At 40.3% G+C, this 25,767-nt stretch overlaps 1 protein-coding gene across 2 annotated transcripts in view; it reads left to right on the top strand.

Moving 5' to 3' along the window:
• Positions 1-25,767, top strand: part of FAM13A (family with sequence similarity 13 member A) — a 128,954-nt gene that overhangs the window by 6,914 nt on the left and 96,273 nt on the right. For both annotated transcript variants that reach the window (XM_034064602.1, XM_034064601.1), the window contains exons 4-5: positions 6,189-6,369; positions 16,645-16,804. In XM_034064602.1, coding sequence (XP_033920493.1) covers positions 6,189-6,369; positions 16,645-16,804 — 341 coding nt within the window. The remainder of the gene's footprint in view (positions 1-6,188; positions 6,370-16,644; positions 16,805-25,767) is intronic.

Genomic DNA, 25,767 nt, shown 5'->3' with positions numbered 1-25,767 from the left:
AAATAGCTGAGCTAGAAATTAAAAATTATTCCTGTATCTGTAACCCTTTTTAATTCTGGGTATAATCTTTGTTACCAAACCAAGAGTAAATCGTAGAGTCATAGAATGGTTTGGGTTGGAAGGGACCTTTAAGATCACATGGTTCCAGCCCCCCTTCCACTAGACCAGGTTTCTCAAAGCCCCATCCAACCTGCCCTTTAACACTGCCAGGGATGGGGCAGCCACAAGGTCTCTGGCCAACCTGTTCCACCCTCATAGTGAAGAATTTTTTCCTAATGTCTAATCTAAATGTCCCCTCTGTCAGGTTAAAGCCATTCCCCCTTGCCCTGTCACTGCATGCCTTCTAAACCTGCCCTTTTATGAAAAAGAGAGAACCTCACCCACTCGTAGTTTGAGAAGTCCACGTAGATGGTTTGGCATGCTGTCTGCAGCCTGTGCAATGTTGTGTGAAATGGAGCTCTACATGCTGCCCCCAAATCCTGATGCATGCCTGTTTATATAAATATTCAGCGTAACACAAAGGCTATGCAGTTCCAGAAAACATCACGCAGTGTATCCTAAAGGCTGTTTGGTGTGTCCTGATGTTCTCTTTCTGCCCTTGGAGAAGGGCAATGGCAGTGGGAGCAGAGAAGAGCCTCCCTCTGTAAATGATGATGATGGGAGACGTGTGTGGCAAGTACAGGCCAGGGACACACTGATAGTGATCTTTGTGTTGGCCAGTCTCCTCAGGGCACTAGACAAATATGAAGGCTGCTCCTTGCGGGGTGTCCTGGGGTAAAAAAATGTCCATCAGTCTCTTCTGTGACTCTGCAGGCTTAACTGCAGAGCAGAGCTGTGCCTGTGCATGCAGAGCAGTGGAAGTTTCTTTTAGAAGCCTCAGCAGGAAGAAATCAGCAGCTCCCATACAGCAGTCCCTGCTTGATCTTGTTTACTCCTTCTGGCTTTTCATTCCTTATCTTTTATAGCATGATCACTTGCTCTTAAGACACTTGTACATGCTAGGGAACTCTATGTACAGCTCTTACTCCCTTTCACAAGTCACTTGCTTTCAGCAAGACAAGTTCCTATTGTACTTTTCCTTTTTAGCATACAGAAAGCTTTCCCATTAAGTGAATTTCTTTTTTTGTTGTTGTTGCATTCCCTCCTCCAGCAGGGGTACAGTGAAATGTGGGCTTATGTCTTCCTTTGGTATTCAGTCTAATTAACTCAAGTGCAATTGGATCTCTCAGGCTTCCTGACTTGTTCTGTCTAGAGAATTTATGTATCTCAGTGGGCAGCAGCTAATGCAAGTTGTATCTCACATACCTCTTCTTGCTCACAACCTGTCATGGCTGGCAAGGTTTTGCATGGTGCCTGTGAACAGCCCTGCTTGTTCCAGGGAGAGAGGGATAGGAGGTGTTGGAAGGGAAAGAGCAGCTCCCTTCTGGATCAGAAGGTCAGTTTAGAGAATGATCAGCAGCCAGCAGCTGTTCAGTTGCATGAACAAGAAGAACCAAAAATGTAGATTGTGGTAGAGGATTTTAGAGGTCAAATTTCAACCTGAACAGTGACTGTGAAAATGAATAAATGAGTGTGAAAGGGAATAGATGAGAGCTGACCATTTAACCATGGTAACTGCAACAGTGCAGCAGATCAGGTTCACAAGATGTCTATGGTTCTCCAGCCTCCTGTGGCATGAATTTAACATTTTCCTTTGGATTTTATTGTCATTTTGGTGTTACAAGGCCTAGTTCCAATTCAGAGAAATAACTTCTGTTTTCCACATGCAGAAGATGTTTGTTAAGCAGTAAAAGCTCTTGGAACTGGATTTCTTAAGCAGATGATGACACTCAGCAGAGCTACAAAAGAAGTGAGAGTGCTATGCTGCCAATATGTTGGAGTGAAGCATAAATACAGCTCTGCAAAGTGCCGTAACGATGCAGAGTGAGGGGTCACAAGTTGGATTGTGATGACAGCCTCTTTATGATGAAGACTTCCAGCATGTCTGCTACTGATGGCAACAAGACATTATTTTTATGGGTTTTTTTCTTCTGCGGTAGGATCGTGTCTGAAGCAAATTGCTTTGTGGCAGAGAGAAACTGGAGTCCCACTTCCTCTACGTTGTGGAGGTGGAAAGAAATGCTTTGATTCCTCCAGCAGCCATGTGGGTGCAGTGGCACTGCAATGTACAACCTGCTGCCTGTGTACCAAAGATTAACTTCCTAGGGCACATTGATAGCTGCAGACAGATGCAAGCTTCTCTGTCTGCCTTCCAAGCTAGTAGTATGTAAGACAGCTGAAAGCTATGCAGAGTAAAAAAGTGGTAGCATGACACTGAGCCTTAGCTATTCTTTCTCACCTCACAGCAGAGACAATTAGCTAGGGCATGGCACTTTTTCAGTGCTTCCAGGCTGGAGGTGCTTGGGGTCAGACCATCTGAGACATGAGCGAAGTGATGACACACACTTATCTGCAGGCATCCTTGCCTTTAGTGATGTTCAGGCAGCATGCTCTGCAGGGGGAAGGAGTAGCATGAAGAAGGGTGAGTTGAGGAATTAGAAGGTGTCCATGGCATGTCAGAGAAGCTCAGTACATTCAGAAATGGGATGAGCCACTGGAAAATATGTTGCTCTTGTTATGATCTGTGGGTGTATACTGAAATTAAATGAGTCTGAAAACACCCTTGCAAATGTGTCTGTGCCTCCTACACTGTTGAGGCTCCTGTTTCTACTTAATTAACATTTTAGAGAAGCTGCTTGTCCTTTTCAGTTGTCTCTTTGACTTGTCCCTCAGTAGTGACTCCCTAGTTGAGCTTTGAAGTGCCACACTGCCCTTGCTGGCTTCCTTAGCCCTCTGCCTGTGTCATACTGTGTTCTCTATTCTCTGGCTGCTGGGCCTAGATGTGGCCTGAGGCTGCTGGTTTTGTTCCCTTCCTCAGCACAGAAACCACCATCTTATCCCTGGTTTCAGGCCCTTCCTGGCTGTTCATCTAGCTAGACTTCCCTTTCAGACCACTGCTGGGATGCTGTCTGTTTCACATGGCTTCTGGCAGGTCCACAAAATAAAGAAGTGGATGTCTTTGGCTCCACCTTGAGAGCACCTTCCCCTTCACCTTCATTTATCTTTTACTCCTTTCTCCTTTGTCTCTGCTGTATTGATCAAAATACTCAAAAGAGCTTCATGCACTGTATTTGAAAAGTCACGAGTGTGTTGGTAGCTGGGCCTATCTGGAAATCTGGCTTAAATACATGCTCCTGAATTGCCTTTGAAAATCTGCCACCCTGCTGTTTCCATTATTGACAAGCTTGTTTGTCTCATCTCAGGATACTGCAGAGACTGAGGCATATGCTTAGTTTCATGCAATGCTCTTTAATCTGACTGAATAAGAAAGACTGCACTTGATAGTCTTGACTTCCATGGGATGGCTTGTACTTCACAAAATTAGGCATGTACATAAGCTTAGGGCTTTGGTATACTTAATGTTTGTGTGCATGGTAGCATAAACAGCTCTGGTGCTCTAATGTTTCTCTGATCATCAGTACCAGCTGAGTAGCCCTTAATGACTGACTTTAAAGTAGGTTGAAAAAGTGTATAGCAGGTGGACAAAAGGAGGAAGAATACTCCAAGTTGGTTATTGTGACTCAAGACTATTTTTGCTCTCTAATAGGTTGAAAAGCTGGTTTGTTTGAAGTAATGTAGCGGAGGTACACTTGTCCTGAGAAATGTACAAAGCGCATGGAATACGTGGGTGCATGTCACTCTAAATTCACCACAAGTTGTAATAGTAATTTTTAAAATAAAGTTAAAATCCATGAAATGTCAGCAGCAGAAGAATTTACAAATTAGGTTTTGTTTTTTCATTGTACTGGGAGAAAGGCTTGAATTCCTTCCCTTGCTTTTTCATTGGAAAAGGAGGAAAGAGAGGAAAGACAGATTTTTTTGCTCCCATTTCACAAGGACAAGGAATTTTATGGTTCAGCAAGTAGCGTTTGCTTCCTTATGTTGTTCAGTGTCTCTGTGTCCTTCAATTAGGGTAATTTCTCAAGATCTTATAATCTGATATCAGTCTCTGCTCTTGAAAGTACAGAAATGAACAAAGGTTTGGCTGTGCCCAGTGATAAGTATCTCTGATGTTGATCTGCACCACATAATATATCATGGTTAATGAACAGGGACAGCCTACCCACCAAGTACGGCTGATCATGAGGCAAATAGCTTTTTGTGTTGCCAGAGCACAAACCTGTATTCAGAACGTTTTATGGCAGTTATTAGCAACTTTCTAGTTTGGAAGGGTTGGAAAATCCTTCAGTAAATAGAAAAGTACCTGCCAATCTAAAGCTGCAATAGGAGACTCAGAGAGGCAATTAGTTCTCAAGGGCATTCCTTAATTAGGTGGTGGGGTTATGGTGGTGGAAGAGGTGCATTTTTCCTGAGAGATGGCTTTGGCTTTCCTTATCACAACTGCAAGAAACATATAGTAGAAAACACAATGTGCCGATTGTTTTGTTATCTAATGGGAACTGTGTTAGAAGGTGAATTTTAATGTTCTGCCTATGTGGAAATTAGTTGTGTTTTGTTTCTTTGAGCTTCATGAAGAGATAATTAGTAATCAAGTCAGAGACTGTACAGTCCACTTTGATAAGTGCAAGCACAAATCCAATTAAAACCCGTATTGTTATTCCTTTTAATACAGCCTTCAGAAGCATTCTGCAGAAATAAAAACTATATATCAGATTTCTTACTGTTACCAAGCTGATTCATAGTAGCAAAGTCGTGACTGGTTTTATTCTGTATAACTCTAACTTTCTTTTTTTAAATAAATACTCCTGATAAATAAGCAAATAAGATTCTTTTTATCATCTGCTTCATGCATATTCAGTATTTGTTTTTTTCTGAAGGAGCTAATTTCTTAGCTATAGATGAAAAGGATATAATCAGTTGGTTGAAGTGTTTGGTCCCCTAATTTGACTGACATATTAAACTATGGGCTGCTATCATGAAAGGATTCATTCAAGTCTGTGGTACCAAAACAGATACAAAAAATGAATTCTCCAAGTGTATAAAACTTGAAAAGGCTTCTCTCACTGTGCACTGCATGATGCACATCATGTAAGGCAGGAAAACTAAGCTTGGAAGCAATGAAGTTCTGCAAGTTCAACTGTATGAAGTGACGAGTACATACATACAAAACTCATTTGTTTCGCAAACTATATACCACAAAAATCTCTGATTGTAAAACAGAAATCACACTGCAACTTAATGGTTGAGTTCTCAGGAGACACTTTTGGATTTTTTTTATACGGACTGCTAATTTACACAGCTAACAACTTTTCAAAGCATTCTACCCCTGGAATACTGTGCAGTCCAGCCCTGGAATACTTCTGGGAAATGAAAAGTAAAAATGAAGGGGAAACTTCTGAAGGGTTTATAAATACATACAAAGCTCTTCCATTCCCGCTCTCCTTCCCCCCTCCCCTTCTCAGAAATGCTAGGGAAATATAAAATGTTCTTGCAACACAAGTTATGGAGTGTTTTTTTGCCTGTCTTCTCTGCATGCTGGTAGCAGGATGTACAGCAGAGGCAGCAAATACTTCAGATGCAGCTTGGATTATTGCATCTTCTTAACTTAAAATAAGGCTTGAAGACTGAGCAAGGTTTGGTTTTTAATGAATCCTGGGTGAATCTCCTTGCCAAGAATGGTAACATCCTGTGAATGAAAAAATACCTTGTTACCCTGAGTGTGGGGAGGAGTTCTAGGAGATTATATAGTATAACAAGGCTACCCTAACATTAGGCCATGTTTTGGCTTGTTCTGGAGTGTAACACTGCCCTGAACAACTTTTTTTTTAGAGGTAACATCCAGAAGCTTGGAAACAGGAGATTTGGTAGAATGGGAGTTCACGCAGATGTAAGTAGTACTGAGTGGGAATAAACGTGCTTTAATGCTGTTAGCTTTGACCACTACTGATGCTGCTCAAGAAAATAGATCCAGTGTAAAGGTGAGCATGAAACAGTCTCAGTGGGGGTTAGAGTGAGCCTCAGGAGAAAGGTGCAGGTTCCCTGAGGAAAACAGGGTTCTAGAGGATTCTGTGTCTCTGGACAGAAGTAAGATTAAATTTTAGATACCACTGGTTGCTCACCCATGTAAGTAAATTGGCAGAAATGTTGAAGCCATATATGTATGTTGTTTCTCCTCTTGTTTTTCCTAGATGCTAGAAATGACATGCAGAAGGAAAGTAATTTGAAAGAACTCCTTAAAGAACTACCTGATGCTCATTACTGCCTGTTGAAGTATCTGTGCCAGTTCCTGATAAAGGTTGCTGAACATCATGTAGAGAACAGGATGAACCTTTGCAATCTTGCCACTGTATTTGGACCAAACTGCTTTCAGTAAGTAACTTTTCCCCATATGTTAACGGAGAGTGATGGCCATGGATCAGATGGCCAGAAATGTAGCTCAGAGCTCTAACTGTCAGGGCGATCAAACTAAGGCAATGACTTGGGCTTTGTGATAAATTTTGGTGCTAAAGCTATTATTTGAGCTGAGCGTGAGTTGAGTTGCTCTCCAATCTCCTCTTGCTATTTTGCTAAACAGTTGGGCAGTTTTCTATTGCTGTGGGAGTACAATAATGAAAGATCTTCAGACTGTGTAAGTGCAAAGAGACTTGCAATCATACAGCTTTATTCCTTTGCCATCAGAGAATATGGATGCTTCTCTGCAGAAGGCTTTGAGAAAGGGTAACTGGGGGAAAAGGACTCATGCAACACTGAAGTGCTGTCTAGTTTCTAAAGATGGATACTGCACACTCAGCAGATTTGATGTGATGATCTGGTGCCTGTCCTTAAGATGCCAAAGATTCTGGGCTCCTATCCTCTAATATATTCAGAAACAGCTTTGGAGGTTATGGGGTTCCATTGGTCTCTTGAGACTTCTCTGTGGACTTGCTGGTTTTTCTAGTTTCTTTCATTGGGCACAGTTCCTTGGTGCTTGTAGTGATGACATGTACTAGCTAATGGAGCTTGCAGCAGTAGCAAGAACAGTTATTTCCAGGCACAAGAACACACTTGAGTGAGAGTGTTTCTATTGAGTCACTGCTGTGATGCAGTGCATCGTTAGCATCTTCACCCCAGTCTTGTCTGCAAGACACACGCTGGCTGGCATCCAAAATCTAAGACAAGGGAGGCATGAAGGGAGTTTTGTTCAGTCATTAGTCTTGAAAGATGTGTAATGTCAGCAAAAAGAAACAAGTGAGTTCCTTGTAGCAAATGTCAGATTTGTACTGATCTTTGTATAATGCCTAATGAGACTTAGATTAGATTAATTGCCTAATGAGACTATCTCCGTAGGCTTCCTCTGTAGACAGTGGAAAGAAGTAGGCTTCTTTAAAGAGAGAAAAGAAATTAAGTTCCTTGTAATGCATTCAGCCAGTTCCACATACCTAAGCTAGATACTGTCTGCTCTTTCTTTAAAGGAGCATATCTTTTTTTTGGCTGATTAAGGAGAGAATATGCAGATGAAACATTTAAACCAAAGCTTGTCCTTGTGACTACACTGCTGCCTCAGTTTAAGATGTTGCTTATGGGTGATGAAGGTGGATATGTCAGGATTAAGCAATTTGCTGTGTTAGTATGAAAAGATTAAAAATAAATTGTTTTGAAAATAATTGTCTTCCTCTCCAAAAGAAAGAAAACTCAAAAGACAGTAATATGTGCAGGAACATGTGAATGTGAGAGTTACTGGAAGCACAATACTGCAAATTTCTGACAAGGAAATGTAAACCCATTTTTACAGATTAAGTTTGTATGGGCAGTTTGGGAATTTCTGCATATATATATTAGTAGAGTTAAGAACAAACAAAATAAGTGAGGAAAAATCTGAGTCTAATGGTTAAATCTCTCTGACTGAAACTCCCAAGTGGCTGTTAGATTATTTTTAGCTTACTTATCACTTTGTTCAGGAAAGTTAAAAGATTAGGTTTGTATACTTTCTGATGTAGAGAGTTGCGGTTTGGAATTACAGTTCTCATTCCTAAGATGAAACAAAAGCATATTTCTTAAAAGCTGCATACTTGTTGCCTCAATTGATCTTTGTACCTAAGATGGCATAGAAAAGATGTAACAGTTTTTGTAAGGTACAGAGCCTGCGTGCAGAGGAACAGAATCATGTCATTCCATTGCAGAAGACTGAGAAAGGCAGAGTTTACTGAAGGTGAAAACCAGGGTCTCTTGTGGCTGTATATGAATGCAACCAGCCCTGCAGTTGTGACACAACATCAAAAATGCTCAGGTAGCAAAAGAGGCAGTGAAACCAAGGCTTGACAACAAATGGCTAATGCATTTTTTTAGAAGACCCAAATATATTACAGTTACGGATTTAGATCTTTATTTGAACTTATTTTCAGTTTCGTTATCTGGTAATTTAGCTATATATTTCATCAGATCTTAACCTTTTTCATGGTAGCTCAGGGCTGTGGTCCAGACACAAATATTGTAAGCAACAGTTCAGATACCTCTTTGTCCTGTGTTAGTGGATGCAGTCCTAAATCGCTGGAGCTGTGACCATCTGTATCAACAAAGATCTGGGAGGAGGAGGAAAGAACTTGCAGCACTAATATGCATTGGGTTTAACTAGCTGGTTGGCCAGGCAGCCAGAGAGATTCTCAGAACACCATTCAGAACTCCAGAGTAAGGCTGCCTGAAGCCTGTTTGGCAGGGGCTGTCTTGCTACTGGCTACAGGCAGCCCCTAGAGAGACTAGTATTAGAAATTAAATATCAGCAGATGGCTGAAGGGAACACTGCTCTTGCTTTGCGTTGTTTGTTTGGAGCAGTGTATGGGGTGTTTCTCTGGAACAAGGAAAGAATGCTTATCATCCAGCTTGTCAGCAGCTACACTGCTGAAGGAGGAAGATCTGAGATTTTTTTTCTGTTGGAAATTCATACTGATGTCTGTAATGGGTGTCAGAGTCTGGGTAGTTAATGCATAGTGTCAGAAAAGATAAAGCACATCAGCTGACAGTGAAGGATTACTTTCTACAAGGTAGTTTTAGTGACATTTTAACTATTTAAATATATTATCTCCTATTTCATAACTGAAGCTGTTTAACAATTGAGTAAATCTCACTGTTGAACCACTTTCCAGACATTTAGACTTAATTTTAATTCTCTTCATCTCATTCTATTTTTCTGCATCATGATCTTTGTAGTTTGTCTCATCTCCTAAACTTTCAACCCTTGTTACTTTTGTCTGCTACTTTCCCTGCTTCCTTACTTGCTGTTTGACAAACTGCATGGATGCTTTTCTAATGAAAGGTTATCTTGTGCTTTGTGTATTTCTAACAAATAGAAAGGGGAGGAAAAGTCCGTTTTCACTTTTTGTAATGAAGTGCAATGTAAAATATAGGAAGATATAACGGGCAAGATCAAACACTTCAAAACAGGAAAATATGATGGTTTGAGATTTAGTGCACTGTTTTCTTCCAACTTGGATTGTTCAGATTTATTGTGGTGAAAGCCAGAGGTCAAGTATACAGAGAAATACAGCCCTTGAAGAACAATGAGAATGAAGGTATGGGAACATAAATAGTTGCCTTGTCTATCACTGAGCTAATCTGTATAGGGTATTAACAGCTGCAGTGTGATTAGCCTTGAAAGAAGTTACTGTCTACTGACCTGAATTTCAGCTCTTGTAGAGAGCAGTTATGGCCTGCTGTGTGTCTTCACTCAGCTCTTCCAGCTTGTGCTGAGTAGGAAAGAAAGGGCCAGGTGGGCCAGGTGGGTTTTCTTGAACATCCTCCCTGCTCTCTTGGAGCTGGGTATTCAGGAAGGCTGCTGCACTCATCCTGTCCCTTGGTTGGAATGGTAAGAGACATGAGGTTTACCAGTTACTGAGTAAGCCAAGGGTACATTTTCACTCTTTTTTGAAGCTCTCTTTGAAAGAATGATCTGTGTATATGGTCTCCATCATTCAAGCCCTCACTAATTGACTTTCTTTCTAACAGAGACTAGGCATGTTGTGAGGGATTGTTCCATACCCCCGCAAAGTGTCTGACAGATGCAGTTGAAATGCTAGAGTTAGATGCAGTTATTTCTGTGTGATGACTATGTAACAGAAGTTACCTGAAGGGTTGTACCAGAAAGCATTAGGTATGGAGAAAAGCTAGATCATCTTTGGATATGGAGAAAGTGTGGATTGTAGCCAGCTGTCAGTATTTCAGAGATTCAAAAAGGTTTCCAATGTGTTGCTGAATTTTTAGGAATTAAAATCTGATCTCAAGTTCTACATGAATGTCTTACCTTGGCTTATAGCAGATTGGGTAGAAGCTGAAGTGCAATAGAGGGGCTGAACCACAACTCCTCAGTGAATAATACTGGTGTTTGAAACATTATGTGAATGGACTTCAGTTTTCAGGCAGTGCAGTCCTAATCCCACCTCAGTCTTAAAAACAAATGTGTATCCAGGATCATGGTCAACATAAGTAATGAAAATTGTTCTAACATTTGTTACTGCAAATTGGAGCATGCAACATAACCCTTCTTACAGGGTTTGTATAGATTTTAAATAGTGGCATTTGCCAGCAGGGTAAAGGAGATGTTTTTGGTAAGAATTCAGTATGCTACACCCTATGATGCAAGATCAAAGCATCAAGCTTAGTATAAGGCCATAAATGTTCTCATCTGTACTCATGTTAAATACTCATGGGTTCTTGCTTCCTCTATGGGAAGTGGATACGGGACTATATTGCCAAGCCTTTCTGTGATACGTTTTTATGTTTTCTTCTTCTTATGTTTCTTTTCTGTTGTGTACTCATATTCATCCTCTGAAGTCCATTGCATGCCCTATTGTAAAATAAACAGAAAATTGGTAAGGTTGCATTGCTCTCTTCATAAGTGGAAGTGTGTTCTGGCCTAATTCAATCTCAAGACATACATTCTAATGAATGTCCACCCCTCAAAGTTTCAGTTGAGAAAGTTTCTCTGTTATGATCTGTCCCATGTCAGGTGTTAAATATTGCCTATTTAATCTCTCAAATGAAATAGTGATTATTTCAATAGGAAAATCTCTGTGTGTTGGTTTTGGGGTGGGATTTTTTTTTCAGTTTTTGGTTGAAAAACTCGATGAAAGGAAGTTACTGCTCTGTGTTGAAAATGTTCTTTCTTCTGATCTGTACACCCAGAATTTAAGTGGAGGAGCAGTTTCATAAGAAAAACTACCATCATAGAATCATAGAATATAGGGTATTGTTGGAATAGTAAATTGGAAGGGGCCCATTAGGGTCACTGAGTCCAACTACTGTCTTCAAACAAGGGCAACCTAAAACTTAAACCATGTATCTTAAGAATGTTGTCCAAATGCTTCATGAACACCAGCAGACTTAGGGCCATGACCAGTTCCCAGGGGACCTTGTTCCAGTGCTCGGCAACCCTCTTAGTGAAGAACTTTTTCCTAATATGTGCAAAACAAAATGGTGTTTGAGCTCAACAATAGAGCTCAAATTCAATCACAAGGAGCAATTTTTAAAAGCTTTGTTTAGGAATGTTTGGAGATGAGACTGATGTACTTTGTGAGTAGGTAGACTCACTATGGACTGCCCTTTGCCCACTTTGTGTAGGTCATACTCGCAAAGATGCCTGCTGTCACTGCAGTTTTCTGAAAAAGGAGCTTTTTCTGGAGCAGATTTTGCATATGATTGAGCCAGTCAGGGTGGCAGCATCACTTTAACTGCTTTGTGTTACCTGCATTACCTGCATTATGCACCTACTGCAAATAATGGAGACAAAGATGGAGTTACAAAGTTGACTTGGGCTCCTAAATTTGATGATACAGAAAATAATCTGGACCAGATCTTAAAAGGTAGGCAGTTATATGCCTCTAGGCAGTTATATACCTCATGGGATTCTCCAGTTCTTCAGAAGCTAAGACACTTCTGTAAAATCTGTGTTGTGATATATGTCCTTTAATTTGGTCCAAACTGGTGAGACGTAAGTCTTTAAATGATGTAGAGCATGTATATGAGTCACACACACTGAGATGAACACCTGCATCAGGTTAGTGTTGCTGTATCTTTAGCTACCTGTTAGCCTCTGATCTTGCAGCAGAATCTGCAGATGTGACTATGAGCCTGTTTTCAGCTGCACCAGTTTTTGGTCTGGTGTGTAATTACAGATCACTTTCACTGGCTGAAGTATGGGACTGAATTGTGGCCATGAGGTCACATCTCTTACAGTAACATCTGTTTCGAGGGACAGAGCAGACTTCCTGAAGTTGTACTGCAGCTTTGCTCTTAGAATCTTGGGTTGTGCCTGTTGAGGGGCTGTGGGTGTCCAAGGTATTAATGAAAATCTTTTGTGAGGGCTGGAGAAACAAAAAACCCATGTAGTATTCCCTGTCCTCTAAGTCCCTTCATTTCTTGTGGGATTTCCTAGGAGAATGGTAAGGTGACTTTGTGGTGCTCCTCTACAAAAGGTACTTGTGCAAGCAGCAAAAGTAGCAGTCAGAGAAGACAGAGCATATAGCCTTCAATGGTTTGTAAATTAGGATTATGATGCTGTCATTCTATGCAAGCTCTCCTGAGAAGTCACTTAAGGAAAATGGTGAGATGCATTCTTCATCTCAGACAGGGTGGGGTTGAACACTGTCAGGAATTCACAGTGAGATGGGCAGTTTCACACAGAAATCACTGGTTCTCAGTTGTGACAGGGAGCTGTGAGCAGTTGTTGCCTGGGGAAATCGGTTCAGTGATCTCAGACCAGCTCATTACAGGTGGATGACTACATCCCAAGTCCTCCTGGCCCTCATTTCCACTTGAAGTAAGTTTCTCAGGTGTGGTGGTGGTGGAGCCTTGTAGTGATGCCTGTCTCATGCTGGATAGGTACAGTCATATTTGGATGTGTTACTGCACCACTCTCAGTAGTCTGGAGGTTTGCTGTCTCATAAGCCCACTCTGCATTTAGCCTGTTGCAGCTTGTTTACAGAGACCCTGAGGTAAATTCATTTAACTAATGCGTGAAATGTAAGGAATTTTTCACACTGAGTTAATCTGACCTCAGGTCACTTTAGTTCTGAGTAAGAGTTGTAACACGGAGCTCTGATGTGGCTTTACCTCTTTGAGCCCAGCTTTCTTGAGCATCCCCATGGAGGAAGCACATTCTTGGCTTAAAGCAGTCTAGAAGAACCTAAAGCACAAGTGAGCATGGAGATGCGGTGGGTGGGCCGGGGGCCAGGCATCCTCATGGGACATTGTGCCAAAATGTGAAATACTGCTGGGTATCCTGTTTTGAAATGAAGGGCTAGCAACTTGATCCTAGTCCCAAGTAGTGTTTTAACTTTGAGAACAGCTGCTTTTTCTGTGCTTCGTGTGCGGATCGCTGTGAGCATTTCTCTGGGAAGTGCAAGGTGTCCATGGAATCTAAGAGGGAGACCCTAGCGATATACTGCTGTCACTGCCTATGCTATGTATCCGTTCATGACTTTGCAAGCTGCTACAAGAACTTGGTGGGAATTTTCCAGCTCATATCTCTAAGATAGACCTGAGCACATCAACATTTTTTCATCTAAAAATGACCAAAGAAATTACAGGTTTATGCCTCCCTTCTAGGAAATGTGTTTCTGGTAGTGAAGCTGGTGTTCTGTTGCTGTTTCTGGTGCTGCTGTTTGAAGCAGTTCATACATGTGTGGCTATAAGGTGATGAAGTCCCATCACTGAGGATTTTGTAGCTGGAGTAAGATGCGTGTCTAACTCTAAAAGCAATGCTGTTAGTAATGCCTAATTTGCATGCAAATTAGACATAAAGAAACCATGACTATGAACACAATTTTACTGTAATGTTTTAACAAGGCCTTTACAAGAGAACATGAAAAATTTCCAAGGAGTAGGGTGTGGATCATGGAAGTGGTAGTGTGAGAGAATACATTCTCATAGCACTGGGGTTTTCTGGTGAGTTGAAATGAAATCTGTTGATATCACAACTTCTCAGACTAAGGAAAGCTACAGTAAGATACTCTTTTTTTTACACACATTTTTCAGAAAACTCTAGTCAGACTGGTGGATCATGCCATGTGGCAACAGATGGGTTTTAACTTGCATAAATATGCAGAGTGATGTGTGCTCATAATCTACTTGCATATGCTGAGCTAAAGATTTATTACAAGGAAAAGGTCACCATGGATAGCTTAGAGAGTATAATAGTCCTTGTCATGATGGAGGTGTAATAACAGTTATTAAAGGAAAAAGATAAACAAGAAACTTTGTAAAATATGCATGTTTAAGTGACAGAGAGGTGGCAATGGGTAGAGAATGTTACACTAATTATAATTGAACAATTTGTGCTGCTCTGCTTGGTTGTGTTCAGAGAGGGGTGATAACAAAGACTAAAGTCATGAGCTTTTAGCCTTGTGTTCTGAATATGCATCTTGCCACACACACAGAATTATTCCAAATAAGATGTTGGACCTTTCACAGATTTGATTTAATAATGTTTAACTGACAAAGTGTTGCAGGAAGGGAGAGCAAGAAAGCCATGGAATTGGGAAGAAATTAAATACTGTTTATGTGCCTGGTGGCAGCTTTCTAGGCTGGGCTGTTCTTCAACCAGTAAAAGGTTTTTGGTATTAGCTACTGCCAGTATGGAGGTGTTGGCTGCAGTTCCCAGCAGATGGGGTTTAGGTGAAGGTTCTGCTCCAAAACTCATTCTGGAAGTATCTGGAGTCTTTATTCTGACTTGAACTTACTCTAGTACATTTTCAGTCCATTTCCTAAGAGTAAGGTTCATAGGAATGCCAGGCTTTTATAAGTGGTACCCTGGTTTGGAGGAACACATCAGGAAGGTGACAGTCAGGATCTGCCTGAGCTATCAAGCATGCTGTGCTCCATGCCAACACCAGAACACATCATTTAGTGTGGAAAGAGGGATTTCCTTAAATCAGGATGATTGCATGGCCCTATTCTTTTATTCAGGCCAGTTACTATCTTTTAGTGAATATGTGACATTCTTTAAAGTGAATTTGCCCGAGTATGCATGCGCATCCATCAGCAGAAGTTGTCCCCCTTTTTTTTTTTACTTAGTCTAAGGCCAGGTTCTGCACTACTGAAATTAGTGAGCTGAGACTGACCCATTTTCAGCTGGCAATGTTCTGCAGTGTAAAATAATCTGATCCCTTTAAACTTCAAGTCCAGCAACTCTAGCATGTATTAAATGTTGAGATGACAGCAGTAAAAATTCTCTTCTGGAGTTCACAAAGCTGTGTTCTGCTGCAGCGGGATCTTCTGCCTCTTGACGTGTAGATGTACTGCAGAGAGTAAAATATGGAGAAGAATCAGTAGCATGTAACCCCTACAAGAAGACATTTTTGATGGCTAATTTCTATAACCATCTGTTTTAAGAGCCTTGTTAAAATGCACATCTGGCCCCAATAAGCTACAGATACAGATTTATGATAGATAGTTATTTTTAAATTTTAATTTTCTGGTTGTAGTAACCAGTGGTTTACTTTCAAGTTACATCCATGCAAAATAGTTCAAATGGCATTTGTTTAAGTTTTGGGGGTTTGGGCTGATTTCAGTTCTCATACAACCACTAGTTGTCCTCAGCCAAAAAATACTTGCAACTTTTTTTGTTTCTGGTTTTTTGCTCCTCTAATTCTTTTTTTTTCTTTTAAATCTTTCCTATTTTTTCTGTACCTCGTGATCTGCGGTCTCTGCCATCTTATAAGGTCCTTAGAAGGTTCACATCCATGCAGCCACTTTGTGGATAATTGAGAGGAGGGGGTAACTGCTGGAAATACTGTACAATGGGGAACACTGGATGATTGGAGAAGTATTTTAAATTGTGAAGATTATTCATTGATATTATTTTTGCATTAAAATTGAATTTAAGTCAGTTTCGGGGCCCAAAGTCCAATAAAGTGTGCAGAAAGCCTACATTCCAGAAGATAATCATTAGGTGCTTCAATAAAAATGTGTGCTCTGTTGTGAGTGATATTGATATTTTAGCACATGACAGAGTTGTATGAAACACAGAAGGAAGGCAAGGAGTGTAGACTAGAATACAGCACTTCTTCCAAATCATTATCTTGCCTTTTCATTTGCATGTGCCTTTAAGGCTTGTGGCACGCAGTTCCTGGTTGGCCAGGGGCCTGTTTCAGGTGACCAAGAAGTTGTTGTTTCTGCCACTATGTAGTTATTCTCCCACAAAGTGAAGGTTATAAACCTCTTTTAGATGAGTCTTTTAGGCTGTTCTGCAGAAAGCAGCCTGTGGGCTTTCTTAACTTTTTTACTCATCCTTCATGTTACCCCTGAGATTATCAGAAACTACTTTTTGGAGAAATCTCTCTCTTCCCATTAACAGTTCAGAGCATTTAAATGCTTTGTGCTATGTTGCAGTCATGAAGACAACTTTTAACAAAGTTGGTGGGAACTCATTTGGTGGTTGCCTCGGATCTCTGCTTAGATTCTGTGTAGTAGATAGTTTGACCAATGTGTATTTAGTATCAGTAAGAAAAACTGCAAACAAACATGCTAGTGGTTACCACCATAGACACAATCTGCCTTTCCAAGACAAAGTTTCCTGTGCCTGTATCCACAGCTGAAATGTTTAGAGACAATGTGTGCAGGAACTGTTGTATGTTGAGTGCCTGTAACACTGCTTTGTGTTCTGTCCAATTTTAGCGTGCCCTCTGGATTTGAAGGCATAAAAGAACAGGAGATCTGCAACAAGATAATGACAAAAATGCTGGAAAATTACAATACCTTATTTGAATTGGATGGTTTGAAGAAGGATGAAGAGAAGCCTGTACGTGAAGAGTTAGCAAGAATTATTTTGGTAAAAGTTAGTGTCTCTAATATTCAATTTTCTTATAACAAATCAATAATGCAGGTTTATTGAAGGCTTCAATTAAGAAACCTTATAGGTAAGTGGGAGGCAAAGACTGTTGTAATAACGTTCTGTGTTATTGATTGGTATCCAGCTCACAATTGATTCTGCTGATAGACTAATTTTCATTACTAGTCTGTAAATTGATTCTGTTAAATATTTTTATTCTTTATTACCTATTCCCTGTTATTTGTATATTTTATATATATAAAAAAAAGGCTTAATATTTAAAATAGTTCATATTATAAAATATTACATATATAAATATATAGATATTCTATTTATACTTTTATTATCTATTTATATAGAATATATATTTATTTATATATATATAGGAAATATATTCACTAAAATTCACTGGGTTTAAATGAACAGGTAGAATAATTCTAGGAAATACTCAAGCGTTCTGACACAGTGATTGTTTACGGAGTACGTCAGTGATGATGAACTTTGGTATTTTAGGACAGTATGAGATATGTAGCATTTGCCACTGTAAAGCCTGCTTGTCTTGAGCATATGCCTGAATTTAAAAATGGTGTGTTCAGACTCAGAACAGCCATTTCTGAGTGCACTTAAAGAGAAGCAATAAATAGTAGTTACCATTTGAAGAAAGTACATTGGAGCTGTTAAAGGAAAGTGATATAATCATAGAATCGTAGAATAGATAGGGTTGGAAAAGACCTTAAGATCATCTAGTTCCAACCCCCCCGCCATGGCCAGGGACACCTCCCACTAAACTAAGTCACCCAGGGCTCTGTCCAACCTGGCCTTGAACACCACTAGGGATGAAGCATTCACAACTTCCCTGGGCAACCCGTTCCAGTGCCTCACCACCCTTACAGTAAAGAACTTCTTCCTTATATCCAATCTAAGCTTCCCCTGATTAAGTTTCAACTCGTTACCCCTTGTCCTGTCACTACAGTCCCTAACGAGTAGTCCCTCCCCAGCATCCCTGTAGGCCGCCTTCAGATACTGGAAGGTTGCTATGCGGTCTCCACGCAGCCTTCTCTTCTCCAGGCTAAACAGCCCCAACTTTCTCAGCCTGTCTTCATACGAGAGGTGCTCCAGTCCCCTGATCATCCTCGTGGCCCTCCTCCAGACTTGTTCCAACAATTCCATGTCTTTTTTATGTTGAGGACACCAGAACTGCACACAATACTCCAAGTGATGTCTCACAAAGGGCAGGATCACCTCCTTCGATCTGCTGGTCACACTGCTTTTGATGCAGCCCAGGATACGGTTGGCTTTCTGGACTGCAAGCGCACACTGCAACTGGCTCATGTCCATTTTCTCGTCGAGCAACACCCCCAAGTCATTCTCCACAGGGCTGCTCTGAATCTCTTCTCTGCCCAACCTGTAGTTGTGCCTGGGATTGCTCCGATCCAGATATAGGACCTTGCACTTGTCATGGTTAAACTTCATGAGGTTGGCATCAGACTACCTCACAAGCATGTCGAGGTCCCTCTGGATGGCATTCCTTCCCTCCAGCGTATCAACCAAACCACACAGCTTGGCGTCATCAGCAAACTTGCTGAGGGCGCACTCAATCCCATTGTCCATGTCACGAACAAAGATGTTAAACAAGACTGGTCCCAACACCAGTCCCTGAGGGACACCACTCATTACTGGTCTCCAGCTGGACATTGAGCCATTGACCACAACTCTTTGCATGCGACCATCCAGCCAGTTCTTTATTCACCAAGTGGTCCATCTATCAAATTGATGCCTCTCCAAGTAAGAGACAAGGATGTTGTGTGGACAGTGTCAAACACATTTCTTTGGCATCCTTTCTTTTATGTTGTAGAATGTGGAGATAACTTTTCTTCTAGGTTAGGACAGTGCATGTGATAATGCAAACTGCCTTATGTGTTCTCCTGGGTGTGTAGTTTGCAGGTAGGGACTATTTAAAGACAGTTTTCCTAGGCAAACATTAATGCCTTCTTTTGGTTGAAATGCTGTAGTTAGCCTTACCCAAAGGTGGGTTCCTAAAATTGGGGTGGAACTTACAGGTATGAAGTAGTTTTTTACATTGTGTTAAGAGGTTAACCTCATGATGTTCAAATCCATTGGTCTTGATCCAGGTGTTTCTTGATTAAGAGTTTGGAAAGAACATCTGTAAGCAGGAAACTTTTTATGTAGGGGGAGGAATGCCACAGATCTGTGGAAGGACTAACTTGAATCAGAATTTGAAACTGAATGACAGTTGCTTAAAAAAATAGGAAAGACATTTTAAGAAGTACAACATTGAATAAAGCACTTCTGTCAATGCTCTAGTATACCTTTCTTACTACTGTATTACAAAATTAGCCCTGCTTTTTCTCCTTTCTTTTTCATGGCTTCAGGCTCTTACTTTGGTGCTGAAATCTCAACTGGAAAAACAGGAACCTATCTTTAGTTAGTGTCTAAAAGTATTGTGAGACTACTATTTCTCCCTGTAGTCTTGGGTCATGCTTGATGTGGCTTAGGTGCCTGTTGCTTCACGTCATTCACTCATAATTGTTCTTTTTGAAGTCACCATCAACACTAAGTTGTTAATTTTGAGCAAATACCTGTAAACAAAGGAGTAGTAGCTCATGCTATCCCATCCCAGTATGGGAGTGTACCTCCTCTCATGTGCTCAGTCATGTTTGCCATCTTCCTGAACCTGCATGACTCCTGACACTTCATGGTCTGGATATCTTAAGGTTTTCCCACACTTTGGTCATAAAATCAGTGAATTATTAAAAGTAGGAACCACTGCTCTTTTAAAATGAACACAAGAATATATGGATCATACATATAAAGTAATGAAAGCATCAAGCTTCTCTTTGAGGAGTGTGTTGGAAAGGAAAAATGGCTCGAGTGCAGCAAGTTGCATCTTGTCTACCATGTTGATCATAGTTAGGGGAAAGCCACAATACTGTGTAATTCCAGGAGGACTAAGGGCATTTCAGTTAGCTGCAGATTGTGGCAGTTTAGAGAAAATTTGTTTTAAGAAAGTCACAAGTTAGTAAATTTGACATGGGAAAAGAACCGATTCTGTAGGACTGTTGGTAGTTAAACTACCATTCTTGCTGTATATGTACGCTGTGGAGGCAAAGGAACACCTTCACTCCACTTACATTTCTTCTATTCAAAGATTGTTTGGTCTTTGAAAAGGATAAGTTGTACCAGGTAAAGAGATTTCTTACCTTGCTTTCTCAGTGGATCATAATTCAGAAAGCAGGGGATCAGGAAATCTCTTCAAGCTACATTCCAGTCCCTGCTTTGTTCCCAGGACTGTGAATACTCCTCTTGTTCATTGCTCAGGCATACGGTAGGATTAGTTAGAAATCTTTGGGAGTTTTTTCTTTGGAAATCTCTATGTTAAAGTGCAATTTTCACAAAACAGAAAATGAATCTTATAACAGTTTCTATTTCAATGGGAAATTGAACTGTCAGGTTCCTGATGGCTTGACTGGAAGGGCTTCATTAGTTACTCCACCTAGTAGAATGAGATCCTTACGATCTTCCAGGCAGGTGGCCAGCAGGTGGAAGCATAACATGTACTTTATCTATTTGTCTGTCTATCTATTTAAAAGGCTTTTTTTTTTTTTAATTCCAAAATAAGTTGGGGTTGAGGTTTGTAAGTCTCATTTGCAGCCAGCTATTACTACATCTTGCAGACTTCTCTCCAAGCTTCAGTTTAATTTCCTAGCCTAGTGAAGGCCTGGAAGAGTGTCAGTCCGTTGATCAGTAGGCTCTCTTAGCAGGAGATGGGTGGAGAAGTGGGTTGAGCGTTCTGATTAGCCATATGCTCTGTGTTCCTATTTTCAGGATCACAAATAGCTATTTTTTATTGACAGTTTTATGTGTGAACAATTAGTTCTCCAACAGTACATTTGCATTTATCGCATTTAAGTGTCAGGGCATTATAACAAAATGTTTCTGTTTTGCTTCGGAAAGAATTCCTAATGTATATTGATATAGTCCTGATAGACTTCTTTTTTAATTATTACTATTTTTTGGGGGGATGAGGGAGGGACACAACCTAAACTGAGTGCTAACTCATGTAATGAAAGATTAATCAGCCCTAAGTTTCAGAACTGGTATTTGATTGTCTTCTTGAATAAATACGTTTACAAAACCTACAGTAACAACAATAATAATTTTGAACAAGCACCATTCCTTTCCAAATGTCTGAAAGTGGTGTTCAAACTGCAGCTGCATATAGTCCTATGTTATATAGCTAGTCAGTGGTGTATTGTTACAGCTGTAATGAAATGGGACATTCGTGTAACAGTAATCAGGCTTCTCTAATGATCAAAGATAGACAGTGAAGAGGATTTTTATTTAGCTCAAGCAGCAAGGGAAATGTGGGCAGGCAAACTGTTATGAGACTCACTCTTGGGAGATTTCTGGAATTACTCCTTCCACTGGTTTCATGTGAAACATGTCATCTTTAGTAGTATGGTGTATTTTAGCTCAGTATTATCTTCAAATAAAACATACAGTCTATAACCTAGTCATGCAGGGTTACAAGATACTTTTGAGGATTTTTTTCTTCTTTTTTTTCTTTTCACCTTTCCCTTTAATGCCTCGAGAGACCACTTCTAGTTTTAAGAACCAGTCAGCTGAGAGCACATAGATGTTTGCACTGGAGCACAGCGCTAGCATGGTGAGGATGTAATGCTGCTCCTGTCTTCATTACATATCTGGGACAGGAAAGCAAGAGGCTTTTCCCTTTCTTCCCCCCCTGGGTCATGAAATACATCTGTTCACCTGATGCAGAAGAGAAAGCAAGTCCATTTATAAAATTAAAATTATAATATTTAAATTTAAAATCAAAGTTTAAAAGTCAAGTGAAATTATAAACATGCAGTTTCAACATTGTGAATATAAAACAGATTCATTCTGGTGACCTCTGAACAGACAGGTTTCACTCCCTGAATTGCTACAGAAATTGGTCTCTTACTGGCTTTTTGCAAAAACTAATGGTTTCAAAACAACCCTTCTATTTTAGATGCAATTAACTTCTTACATTTTTTTTTTCCTGTTTGTTTCCAGTCTTCTAACAAAAGCTGTCACTTCAGCTGGGAGGACCAGTTAGCTGAATAGTTCTTTGTACTTTAAATGACAGCAAAGTGTATGCACTGTGTTCTGCCAGCCTGCTGTTTGATTTCTAAAGGGGCAAGCAATCCACTGTGTATAGCTGCATCTGTTGGTGCTCGGTGTGTGTGAAGTGCCCAGCCCAGCCAGGCAAGTCCCTAAGTGCATTTTTTTTATGTCACGGAGAGTGCGCCAGATAACTTTGGCAGTACTATTTTGAAGTGAAGATTGAGCATTCAGACCAGATCATTCAGTCATTGGTAAGATTTAAGCCTTTCATCCCTGAGGAGAGGTAGGAAAGGTAAGATATTCATAAAGTTCTTCATCTTAGCTTGACTTTGCTCCCTTTGCTGTCAGTTGCAGAGCTCCATTTCCACTGAAAGTCATGATGTTTCAGATTATTTCTGCGGATGAGTAAAGCAAGATCTTCACTAATAGGTATTTCTTTCTTTTCCTCAGCTATTTTCTCTTGAATACCTTAACATAAGGATTTAATCACTTGACAACATCCAAGAGAAACTGCTGAAAATTCACCAACTCCATGGCTGAGTGGTCTCCCCCTATATAAATCACCCTTCCCTGCCACCTCAGTGCTCTGGCCACATGGTTGTATGTTCAGCAGACACGAGAGCAATCACTCATTTACGTCAGGAAGAAAGGCAGCCACTAGTAATCCATGTTATCCTGCCCTGGCTAAACCTGCAGGGTCTAAATAGTTTCCTTTATTCTTCTTTCACGTCTGGGACCATTTTAGCATGGTGTTAATGGCCAGTTTTCAGTACTGGATTAATTCTTTCCAACAGAAGGCAGGAGGAACTGATCTCCTTTGAAAATCTGTTCTGAAGGTCTCAGCAAACATTTCCATTTCACCCAGTATACCCTTATTTGGGCATGTTATGCCAGTTTTCTCCTGCCTGGACCAGGGAGCTCCCAAGGCTAGAAGTGGAAGATGTGGATATGGGTGGGAAGTGTGTGAGGAAAAAGAGCACCTGTGGAAGTCTGTCTCCAGTTTTCTGCTTGGTATTTCTTTGGCTAGAATTCACTTTGCAGTTGTCCACCAGAGAGCAGATGGGGATGTTTATAGTAAGGGTATTAGAGTGATTCAGCCAGAATGACATTTTAAGATGAGAGCTGACAGGAAATGAGCAATATGAGATTTGTAGGGGAAAGTTTATAAGCCTTCAAACCCTTCACCTGTAGCAGATTCAGTCTGGAGTGAGGAGGATAGTTATGTTTAGGCTGTGATTCAGAAAGGCAAGTGAAAAATCAGATAATCCCCAAACACGTCCTGGTGTAATTTTTAAACAGTTTTCCAGTGCTTCTAGCTCTGCTGGTTTTGACAACTCTGTGTATGTATTATTGAAACAAAATGTTTCTGCTTTTGAACTTCATTAAAGCATTCACAAGATTCTAAATCTGTCACTTGTGGTGTTACTAAATGCAATCCTGAATATTTACACAAATGCTAAATTGTAAAGAATAATAAATGATTATGCTTATATTTCTTTAGCTAGAATTTCACCAACAATTTAACACATTATGAGAGTAAATTTGCTAAGGTTTAGCCCATTTAAAGGGATCTGGGGCGTATAACAACTGCCTCTTTCTGTCCTGCTGTCCAGATTTCTAGTATGCTATAAATTTCTTGAACCCAGCTGGCAAATTTTGCAGTTGAGATGCAACTCTGCTTTTACTCTCTCACAAGTTTTTTTTCTTTAAACAAATGCTTAGTGATATTATCATTGCCCCATGATAATATCACATAGCAAAAATGTAGAGAAAATAAGATCCATATGTGTATGCGTGTCCTGGTCTGTATTTGCACATGTTGTACTTGAAATGTTTCTCATTCAGTATCTCTTGTTGTTTTGTTTGAGGAGGTTTGTATTTTGGGAAGGGGGGTTTGATGGAGGGGGTGAAATCGTGATTTAGCACTTGGGAGCAGCCTATCTCAGTCAGTACAACAGCATCTTTCAAAAGGGAAGCATCAAAGTCAGCACCAAGAAACAAAGTAGAGTAAAATAAGCATGTAAACTTCTGCTCTAGCCAGCTGTTTCTGAGCATCCTTGCTGTACCTGTAGGGAAAAAGGACGTTAGCAGGAGAATGAGAATTTTTCTAGTAAGACAAATCTCACAGTTCCTGCTGTTCAGATTCCCCAATGTTTATTCTGTTTCTCATTAATTAGTCATTCAGTTAATCAGGTTACACAAAATGATCAGCATTATTCCCTCTGTATAAATCAACAGTCAAGGCTGTCTTTGTAACAAGGACATATTTCAGGCAGTCAGAACTGAGTGAAGATGTGTAAGATATTTTTCATCCTGCAGGGATTTAATTTTTACTGACCTCTGCCTCTAGCTTCATCTGTAGTACTTTCAAGGTGGGAGCTTCAGAAAGCCTCACTGCTGAATTAATTCTTTTCCCCACTATAACAGTAGTGAAATGCTCACTGACTTTGGTATAAGTCCTGTCCATTTTTGAGAAGCCCTTCTTTGAATACTATGAGTATAGTTTGTCCAGGACAATCTGGTTGGTGCACCCTGGTGCACCTATAACATGCACTGCTTTGCAGGGTTTCTGGTGCCCCAAAACTTACTTGTAATAAACAGGGCTCAGGGCAGTCTGAAGAGCTACAGGAGCATCTGATGCAAGAGACCAGACATTCTCTATGTGTCTGAATATATACACTCTTGAAAATATGATCTATCCAGCAGATCCCAGCAGCATTTGACCTGAATTGCCAGCAGTGAACATCTCGGTTTCACTGTTCAGAAAAGAAGTCTGTTCTCTGTGTGCTGGAAAACTAACACTATAGACTAGAACCATATAGAGACTCTTAGAACTCCCTAATTTACTGCAACATCAGATAACTCCTTTTAAAAGTAACATTGCTGAATTTCATGTGTGAAAAGCTTTTTTTTCCTTAGGAGTATTTGGATTTCTAGATCAGAAATGCAATTTAGCTTTTTCAAGACAGTGTATAAGCAACTGTAACATGAGATGCAGGTCTGGAGAGCCTGGATTTGTCCCATGGCTAGGTCATGTTTTTCTTTTAGATCGTACTTTTTCTATTTATGAATAGCATTACAGTAAATAGATAAATCAAACTCCAGTTTTCAAAATTGCAAGGGGGAATAGAATGTTCCCCTGGAACGTGTTTGTAGCTCTGTTGCTACTGAGCACAATGCACATTAGGTACACCCAGCAAGAGAGCAGTGTTGTGTCACTCTGTAAATGTTTGATTTGTTTTTTTAATCTTATGTTCTGCTGCAGGCTCCTTATTTGTACCTCAGCTGTGAGAAGCTGAGTTGTGTCATTAATCTATTGCATGACACCTTAACCCTGCGGCCTAATGTATGATGGTGTGCTAGTTTTGGCAGTGGTAGAGTTAATTCTGTTCATAGCAGCTATGAAGCTATGTTTTGGATTTGTGCTGGAAATACTGTTGGCAATTCAGGAATGTTTTAGCTACAGATTGTGGGGATGGGCATGGAAGATGAATATGTTCACTCAGTGAAGATTTTATAACCTGTTGCAAATTCTGGTATTGTATTTGATCTGAGTATTTCCAGTTTAAGTTTTTGCAGCATTCAGTAACTGGTCCTCTTAGATGGCTGGATACACATTTTGCTTCTCCTCCTAGAAAATACCAAGGATATTCCACAGATGTAGTTGCCAGCATTGAGGTATATCATGGGATGATTACTGTGTTTGTCATTTCCTTTTTATATTGCAGTCATCTCTAAAAATAATGGATTTCCGCATCTCTGATTTGCTTTTCTATCGCAATTCATGACCTTTGTACATGTTTTGTGTCAATAATTGCAGTAGGTTAAGGTTGTACTGAAGC

This window comes from Melopsittacus undulatus, chromosome 7 (genome assembly GCF_012275295.1).
Source record: "Melopsittacus undulatus isolate bMelUnd1 chromosome 7, bMelUnd1.mat.Z, whole genome shotgun sequence".
NCBI lineage: Eukaryota > Metazoa > Chordata > Aves > Psittaciformes > Psittaculidae > Melopsittacus > Melopsittacus undulatus.
Note: the sequence above shows the minus strand (reverse complement) of the source record. Positions and strands in the feature narration are given on the sequence as shown.